Below are 8588 nucleotides of genomic sequence, written 5' to 3' on the forward strand. Positions count from 1 at the left end.
TTACGTATATCAAAAAAATATATATTGAATGATTATTGAGATATCAGCAATGATGAATGCCAAGGTAAGGGGAATGTACAGTGTTCTATAGTGATTTACCTCTTGAATCTTGATAACTGTAACATAGATTTTGCCCTGTTTGTCCCCACTGTAGAGTAGTTCACCATCAGGAGACCATTCCAGGCAGGTCACAGCACTGTTATGCGCTCCACTGATATGCATGGTTTGAGGCTATGCAAAGAAAGAATATGCAATTACTGTAATAAAACCTATTATGCACAGCACAGGAATGGGTTCATTTTGATTAGTAATACTTATAAACTGCTGCAAGAACTTCCCATGATATTATTTTTATCTCAGGTAACCAATAACAGAGACACAACATAATCCCAAAATTATCTTGCCCATGGTTGGTGTCAAGTACCCTAAGCACTCTCATGGCAGACCAGGCAAGAGAAAGTTTGATTTAACATCAAGTTAACGTTTGGCATTGCCTGAAAGCATGACTTTGATCATTTTGAAAAAGGTATCGCACAGCTGTTCTTGCTACCCAGTCTTTTTCAGCCTTCCTGTTGCTGTTGCTTTGCCTGCTGCCTTGTGTGCAAGTCACAGTGTTGTTACGTAAAACATTGATCCTTGAGAATTCACAATTTTGTCCAGAAATGCACCTAATTAGATGCACGCCAGTCCATTAGCTCAATCGGCAGAATGTGGTGCTGATAACGCCAAAGTTGAGAGTTTGAACTTCACATGGACCAAGGCTTCCTCCACCATGTGGGAGGCACGGTGGCCTCATGGTTAGTGCACCCAACTCCGCAGCGAGTGGTCTGGGTTTGGGCCCTGGCCAGGAACATTGCATTGCGTTCTTGGGCAAGACACTTTACTCTCACAGTTCCTCTCTCCAACCAGGTGTATAAATGGGTACCAGCGAATTTAATGATGGGGGTAGCCCTGCGTTGGACTTGCATCCAATCCAGGGGTTGTAGAAATACTCCTAGTCACTTCATGCTACAGAAACCGGGATAAGCTCTGGCCTAATGGGCCACTTGGCTCGTAAGCACACTTAACCTAACCAAATTTTGATATCCAACACAAAGTGTTCCTTTAAGCCTACGCCTAAATGCTACCTATTTCCAACAATAGCGTAAGGGTAAAGTTAGTGTTGTAATAAATTCCCACTGGGAGCCCTCACTCCCAAACGCCCCAGGCAAGGATAAGTTATGGGAAGAAGCGAGCCTGGAGGCGAAAAGGAGCGGCAGCTAGCCAGGAAGGCAACAAAGGTCATCGCTGCTGGGAGGAGGGGGGGGGAACGCCGAGCTTTCAACTGGCGAACGTTTTACGAAAAGAGACTTAATCAGACCAGAACAGGCCTACATGTATTTATGCAAAACCTGTGTGAAAACAGAGCACGCAGGAGACTACGAGCGCGTGGGAATTTTTATCCTTGGATCCCCAAAGGATTTGGGCCGTTTGTGCGAGATGGCCCCAGTGAGAATAATGCTTCTATTGTAGGGGCATTCTTGACATTTAAAACAGTCATGAGTGGGGGGATGCTAACACTAACCCTAACCCTAACCCAGCTAAAGCCAATTTCACATCTCACCCACCCCTGAGATCTACATTTTCGAAACCAAATTATTTTGCTCTGCTTTGAATTAACCCTTTGCCTTTCATACACTTATAGACTTTACTCTGGGGGTGGTGGTGGGCGATTTCTGGGACGAAAGGGTTTACAAGACCTAAGTCACCTCAAAAAACTGTCTCCTATAACCCTATCCATCCGAGAGTGACACATAGATTTTACTTTTTCTATTAAGACCAAATGAATTGGGGGCCAATTCAAGGATGAAAGGGGTTATTAAGGTCTTCTATTATTATATGTTGTAGTAAAAATCTTTCCTTGGCTAAATTAGGGATAATGTCTGTAAGACAAAAAAATGTAAAAAAGCAATTTAGTTTGAAAAACATTTAACCACGGAAAATTCTATTTATCTGTATTACAGTATGCATTTATACTTCTTCCTTTTTATGTAGTTCCTGAGCAATCTCAAAAGCATTTGCTACTATGGCCACTTTGCACTTTTTCTTTTTTCCCACTCATATACATACATAAACTTTTCTTCCTTTCTTTTTAATTGCTACATGTATGTCCACTTTTGTATTTACTTATATTATATACCGGTAATAAATAGTGCACAATAAAAACTCTTGACTCAGCAATCACACCTTTCCAAATCCTTGAGACACCAATACAAAAGTAAAGATAGTGATTAATCCACTCTTGAAACCAACAGCTGTGTAACTATAAGCTGGCAAAAGTCGGATACATTTAACAGGCTCATTGGTAACCTGTTGAGAGAAAAAAGGTGCATCAAAATATAAGAGTTATTTCTGAAAAATGAAAATAAGAGAACATTGTCCTCAAGCATTGGTCTCATTCCCAAAGAATGAAGCACACATGGACCAAAGACGTTACTGGTACTTCCTGAATTGTTCTCCAATCAGTCCAATGACCATTAACTAAAACCTTGAACTTGCTCCTTCGGGCAGGAATTCTGAACATTATTGCCTGAGACAAATTACTTAAACCCGACAGCAACAAAACCTTTGACAAACCTCACATGGTAGCCGTATAAGCCTCTTGCAAGTTCGATCATATAGAAAGGTAACTCCTACGTTTGTGCCAAAAACAATAACGTCGTGTGACACATCAAGACAGGTGTATTCAACTATCAGGGTTTTGGTGTTCTCGTACGCTCGCTCTTTTAATGAGTGCAACAGATTCTTTACTCCATGTTCTTTAGCTTTGTCCCATACATGACCCATTAAGTTCTTATGGCCAAATTGTGCTTGGAGTGGTAAGGAATCCAGGACTTCATTCATTGGTTCCAATTCTGCTAGAACAATGTCCTTCCCTATGACAAAATCTGTGGACCCAAAAATTCCATGATTATTCAAGGCAAAGTATTGCTGTACATTTTCTCCTAAATGACCTCCATGGTGTCTTGCGGCTTAATTCTGCAATAAATTTTTGTTAAGCTGAAATTCAGGACAGTCTGTGGAGACCACTACAGACTCAAGTCAGATTCACAAAATATTTTAAATATCATTTTTATCAGAGGCACTAAAAGTACTGGTATTTTGTCTTTGAATTGTCATAATGGCCAGTTTTAAGACACAAGCCTAGTCCACCATTACCAAATACACCTTCTCAAAATTAAAATTCAAAGTAGAATAAAATCTTAAGAACAGCCAAACTAAACACAAAGGTGGCATGAAATGTGATTGGTGATACGTGCTATGCATAGGTTACTGCTGCATAATTATGGTAAGATATCTCGAAACCTTTTCGAGCACATTTGTATTTAGAAGTAATCCAATCATTTTCTTGTTAATTTTGAATATTATACAAAATAAGCACTTTGAATTTTTCTAAAGTCGCAGCAGATTACACTTTCCCTAGGGGCTTGGGGAATTTTGTTGTTCTTTGAAAATGCTTAATCCTTCTCATTTATTCCAAATTGAACTCGAAATGATGTGATTACCTCTACTAAATGCACCACCTATCAAGTTAAATTAAAGAGATACTTCTATCCAAACCACCATTGCAATGGAAGTCACAGACCTTATTAGCTTGTCATATTTCGTTTTCCCAAATTATGTAGATCATGTGACAATACTCAAGAGGGTATTTTCTTTGAAAGTAGGACATTCTTATACTCACATTCACCCCTCTGAATGAACAATCTCACTCTCAATCTCAATCTTTTGTCCCATGATACAAAACTGACAAGCGAATAAGGTTTACCATGCATATTAATTGTTCTGAGATACTTTGTTTGGAGATTTTATTTTTGGAATGAGTTCAATGGGCTAATGTTTAGGTTTTAAGGAGTTGATTCCATGGTTTGATCAGTTCCGTATACATCCCGAAATTTAAGCTTATGTCATTCGTTTCTCTAACCGCTTGATTTTTCACTGAGTTACACCGGGAACTTATGTTACCTCAAGCTTATTTTTTGACACGTAATGCACTAACCTTGCGTTTTCTCCATTGTTTAAATCTTTTCTGTCCAACTTAAAATACGTTTCATTCAGTGGGAGAATGTCATAGTACTCAGAGAGCCTTAGATATCATAGCAAGAAGATTTGAAATTTAGCATATTCCGGCATATTCCTCCATGTTTACAACATCACCTGATTCAGATGATTCATGCAACTCTTACCGCTAGGTACGGCATGTATGGGGAATTATCATGTCCCCAATACATATCATATCATGACATACATATGTCCTACTGCTAACGTCACAGCTTTCCAGCGCAATACAGAACAGCTGTATTTAGCTCTTATTAACCGAGCTTAGTCAGTCTGTATGGGAGAATCTTGACTGAGGTCGTGAGTACAGACCGAACGCAGTGAGGTCTGTACACACGACCGAGGTTAATAAGATGTTTATTATATGGCAAACAAGAACAATTTAATTCGTTTAATGTAACTGGTTTGTACTAACTGACATTTTGCTTGCGAACGGCGATGAGTGGCGATGAGCTGAACTTAATTCTGTCAAAGTTTGCTCGTCATCCTCTCTTTTGTCATCATGCTGTTTGGCACTTCCATAAATAAATATTGGTAGAAGAAAATGCTCAATATTTTTGCATTTTAGTTTGCCTCTTTTCACCGCAAAACATTACCGGTCCAGATGCCGGTCTAGATGGGAAAATCTAGACCGCGGTCAATATCGATTTCAGCCAATCACATTCGTGAACTTGGTAGTTCCCAGTCCTTGTGAGACAGAGCCATATAATAAAGGGATATACAGACCTACACACGGCTATACACAGCTGTACCAGGCTATACAGGGCTATACACAGCTGTACCAAGCTACACAGGGCTATACACAGCTATACAAGGCTATGCACAGCAATACCGGGATATACAGGGCTATACACAGATATACGGGCTATACAGGGCTATATACAGAGCTATACAGAGCTATACAGGGCTACACACAGCTATACAGGGCTGTAGACAGCTATACACAGCTATATACACTCACAAACAGCGATACAGGGCTATACGCAGCTAAACAGAACTATACACAGCTATACAGGACTAAAAACAGCTGTACAGGGCTATACACAGCTATACAGACCTATACATAGCAATAGAGGGCTTTACACAGCCATACAGGGCTAAACACAGCTATACAGGGTTATAAGGAAAGGTTACGTTTATACCAACGTTGGCCGTGTAGCACTTATATTTTAAACAGAGTGAACTACTGATGGAAATGGGCCCATACAAATTCCCACCCTAGTCAGAGTTTTTCTGTCCTTGTGTGGGCCCATTTCCATCAGTAGGGCTAACGCTCACATGGTTCATGTGGGATAGAAATCTAGCACTTCAAATCACACTCTATTTAGTTAACTCTATACAGGGTTATACACAGCTACATAGGGCTATAGACAGCTGTACGGGGCTATACAGAGATATACAAGGCTATAGACAGCTATACACAGCTAAACAGAGCTATACACAACTATACAGACCTATAAAGGGCTCAAACCAGCTGTACAGGGCTATACACAACTATACAGAGCTACAAATGGCTAAAGCCAGCTGTACAGGGCTATACAAAGCTATACAGGGCTATACAGGGTTATACACAGCTAAACTAAGCTACACCGGGCTATACACAGGTATACAGAGCTGTACACAGGTATACAGAGCTATACGCAGCTATATGGGGCTATACAGGGCTATGCATAGCTACACAGGGCTATACACAGCTATACAGAGCTAAACACAGCTATAAAGGGCTATGCAAAGCTATACAGGCCTATACACAGCCTATGTGCATATGTTTAAACAAACGAAATGCAGCAGCGCCATGTCTGGAGGTACTGCTTTTCTGTCTCTTGTTCAAACATTCCGTCAGCACATGCGTAAGTGTTCTGGATCTCCGATACCTAGCCTACCAAAAAATATTACGATGCAGGTTTTTTACAAGGAATTGCGGTTTCAGTTGATTCTACAGGCATAAACGTAACGTAAGAACCGTGCGTATCTGGTCTGATCTCCAGACAGAAGTGAGAGATGGTTTCATGCAGACTGCGACGCCTAAAATGCTTTGTTGTAAACATGGCGGTTCACAGCACGAGTTAAGTTGTCTCTCTGGCCTTTCTGTGGACGAATTCCAGGACCTACCGATACAGTTTGGGCAAGTGTTGAAAGCTAAAAGTCCAATCGATGCGGTATTTTGCTGTTAGGACTGTTTGGCCCCACAATTAACAAAAAATCTATGAATTGAGAATCGGGGGTCTTCCCTTGGCATGGAATGGCAGACTTACCCAGAATTATTTTTGGGCATGAAGAAAACCACTGGTCCTCATCAAATGGCTGAGGTGCGGCCGGAGAAAAAAGTACTGAGAAGATTTCTAGCAAGATACTAAGGAGTAGCCCTGCATGCTGTTAACGTAGACTTTTAATCTCTGAACAAGTTTTTATTGTAGAAAATTCGCGACAAAGTAGTGCTTTTGTCGCTATTATCCTCGTAACCAAAAAAATGGCGTTTCGTAATTTCTTGTCAAAGAAACGGTATAGTGAAAATAATAGAATACTGAGATTTACATTTGCAAATTACCTGTCCTCTTTAAATACCACTTAGTCAAACTCTATATTTTTATGCAATAAGCGCATTGAAACTTTCCACATATTACCGTATAAAAGTATGTTTTAAAAAAGGGTTTTCCTGATTATATGAAAAGTACGTTTCCTATCCCGTCCTCTTCTCATGAATGATCTTTGCAAATATTACATCCCGTCTTTCATTAAACGAAGAACAGCCAGTTATGGTCTTAGTTCTTTTTCTCATTTATCTGCTAAGTTGCAGAATGCACTACCTGATTTTATCCGTACCACTGAGTTTATTGGTTTTAAAAGAGACTCCAGGGCCGCATTTTGTACAGCGGCTTTTCTTGTTAATTAATATATCTTTAATTATTATGTATTTAGTTATGTATTTGTATATGCTATATATTTTAGCTGTAAATGTAATGTCTTTCTGGCCTTTCTGTGGACGAATTCCAGTACCTACCGATACAATTCGGGCACGTTTCGAAAGCTAAAATCTTCATTCGGTGCTGTATTTTGCTGGTAGGACTGGTTCGCCTGACACATATAAGAAATCTCTGAAATGAGAATTGGGGGGTCTTCCCTTGTCATGGAATGGCAAAATTACCCAGAATTCGTTATTGGCATGGACAAGGCGACTCTGGCCCTCACCAAATGGCTGGAGAGAAAAGTGATGGTATTCAGGATATTAGGTTTCAGGCCTCTTATCTTGGGGCGTGCGCATTGACATTTGGGAAATGGTGGGCTTCTAGTTTTGTTTACAATTTCACCCCCGAAATAGTACAATTCTGGCGACGACGATGGCGCTTGTAGGCCAGGTGGGAGAGTATATGGATGGCAAGGAAGATATTGGAAGCTATCTCGAACGTGTATAATTATATTTTGCCGCGAATTATGTCAAAAAGGACAACGAAGTTGCTACGTTACTGCTGAGGTTGGAGCCGATGCGTATGGAGTTCTTCGCAATTTGCTGCCCCCCCCCCCCCCCCCCCTTCCTTTTGACAAGCTAAAAGAAGTTTTGATTTAGCATTACGCTCCAAAATCTATTTTGATAGCGGAACGTTTTAAATTTCATCGTCGCAACCAGCTTGAGAGCGAATTGGTTGCTTAGTTTTTGGTGGAGTAAAAGCGGCTAGCATTGAAGTGTGAATTCGGCGTTTTTCTTGAAGAAGCGTTACGGGACCGACTTGTTTGTGGACTCAAAAACGTACAAATCCAAAGGAAGTTCTTAGCGGAGAGGGAATTGACATTCAAGAAAGGATTTGAGACAGCACAATCCATGGAGTTAGCTAACAAGAAGATGTTCGTGACGTCATCGCGACTGGAAACGAGTCAGTAAACAAGGTCGGCAAAGTTGCCACACCAAGGCGTCTACATGGGGAATCTGTTAGTTGTTTTCGTTGTGGTCAAAAGCATGCTCCGTCAGATTGCTGGTGCAAGGCCGCTCAGGGTTACAGATATAAAACAATCGAGGTTGTTTCGCAGTCAGATACTGCTGATGATAAAATGTGTGGTTCTGGTTTGTATACTGTCACTTCTAAAGATTAGCGTGGATCGAGTTATCAAGTCCAGCTGTTGTTGGATGGCAAACCAGTCAGAGTGGAAGTAGATACTAGATCCGCTGTTTCTATTATTTCCGAAACGGTTTACAAAAAAATATTTCAGCATCTGCCATTGTTCGGGAGGAGAGTAATACATTAGATCCCAGGCTTCTTATCTTGGGGAGTGCGCATTGACATCGAGTTTTGGCTGAGAAGTGGCCGGCTTTTAGTTTTTTATTTTATGTTACAGTTTCAGACCCCAAAATAGTACACCATTAACTAATGGTTGTGCTCTTATTCAACCGAACCCAAACGTGTCTACTAAACGGTAATAACATTAAGTAAAGTACGATCGTCCGGGTGAGTGTAGTCCTGAGAAGGACTGCTTGAGATGACATTGACTGACGTTTC

The 8588-nt window shown here is 40.6% G+C and overlaps 1 protein-coding gene across 1 annotated transcript in view; it reads right to left on the reverse strand.

The window, feature by feature from the left end:
* The window catches only part of LOC137978561 (tectonin beta-propeller repeat-containing protein 2-like), a 16353-nt gene extending 12117 nt beyond the window's left edge, over positions 1–4236 (reverse strand). The window contains exons 1-4 of the mRNA XM_068825551.1: positions 4040–4236; positions 2617–2927; positions 2227–2349; positions 100–231 (exon numbers count right to left, since the gene is read on the reverse strand). Coding sequence (XP_068681652.1) covers positions 100–231; positions 2227–2349; positions 2617–2927; positions 4040–4055 — 582 coding nt within the window. The 5' untranslated portion in view covers positions 4056–4236. The remainder of the gene's footprint in view (positions 1–99; positions 232–2226; positions 2350–2616; positions 2928–4039) is intronic.
* Between the last annotated feature and the right edge of the window lie 4352 nt (positions 4237–8588).

This window comes from Montipora foliosa, chromosome 12, assembly GCF_036669935.1.
Source record: "Montipora foliosa isolate CH-2021 chromosome 12, ASM3666993v2, whole genome shotgun sequence".
Taxonomy (NCBI): Eukaryota; Metazoa; Cnidaria; class Anthozoa; order Scleractinia; family Acroporidae; genus Montipora; species Montipora foliosa.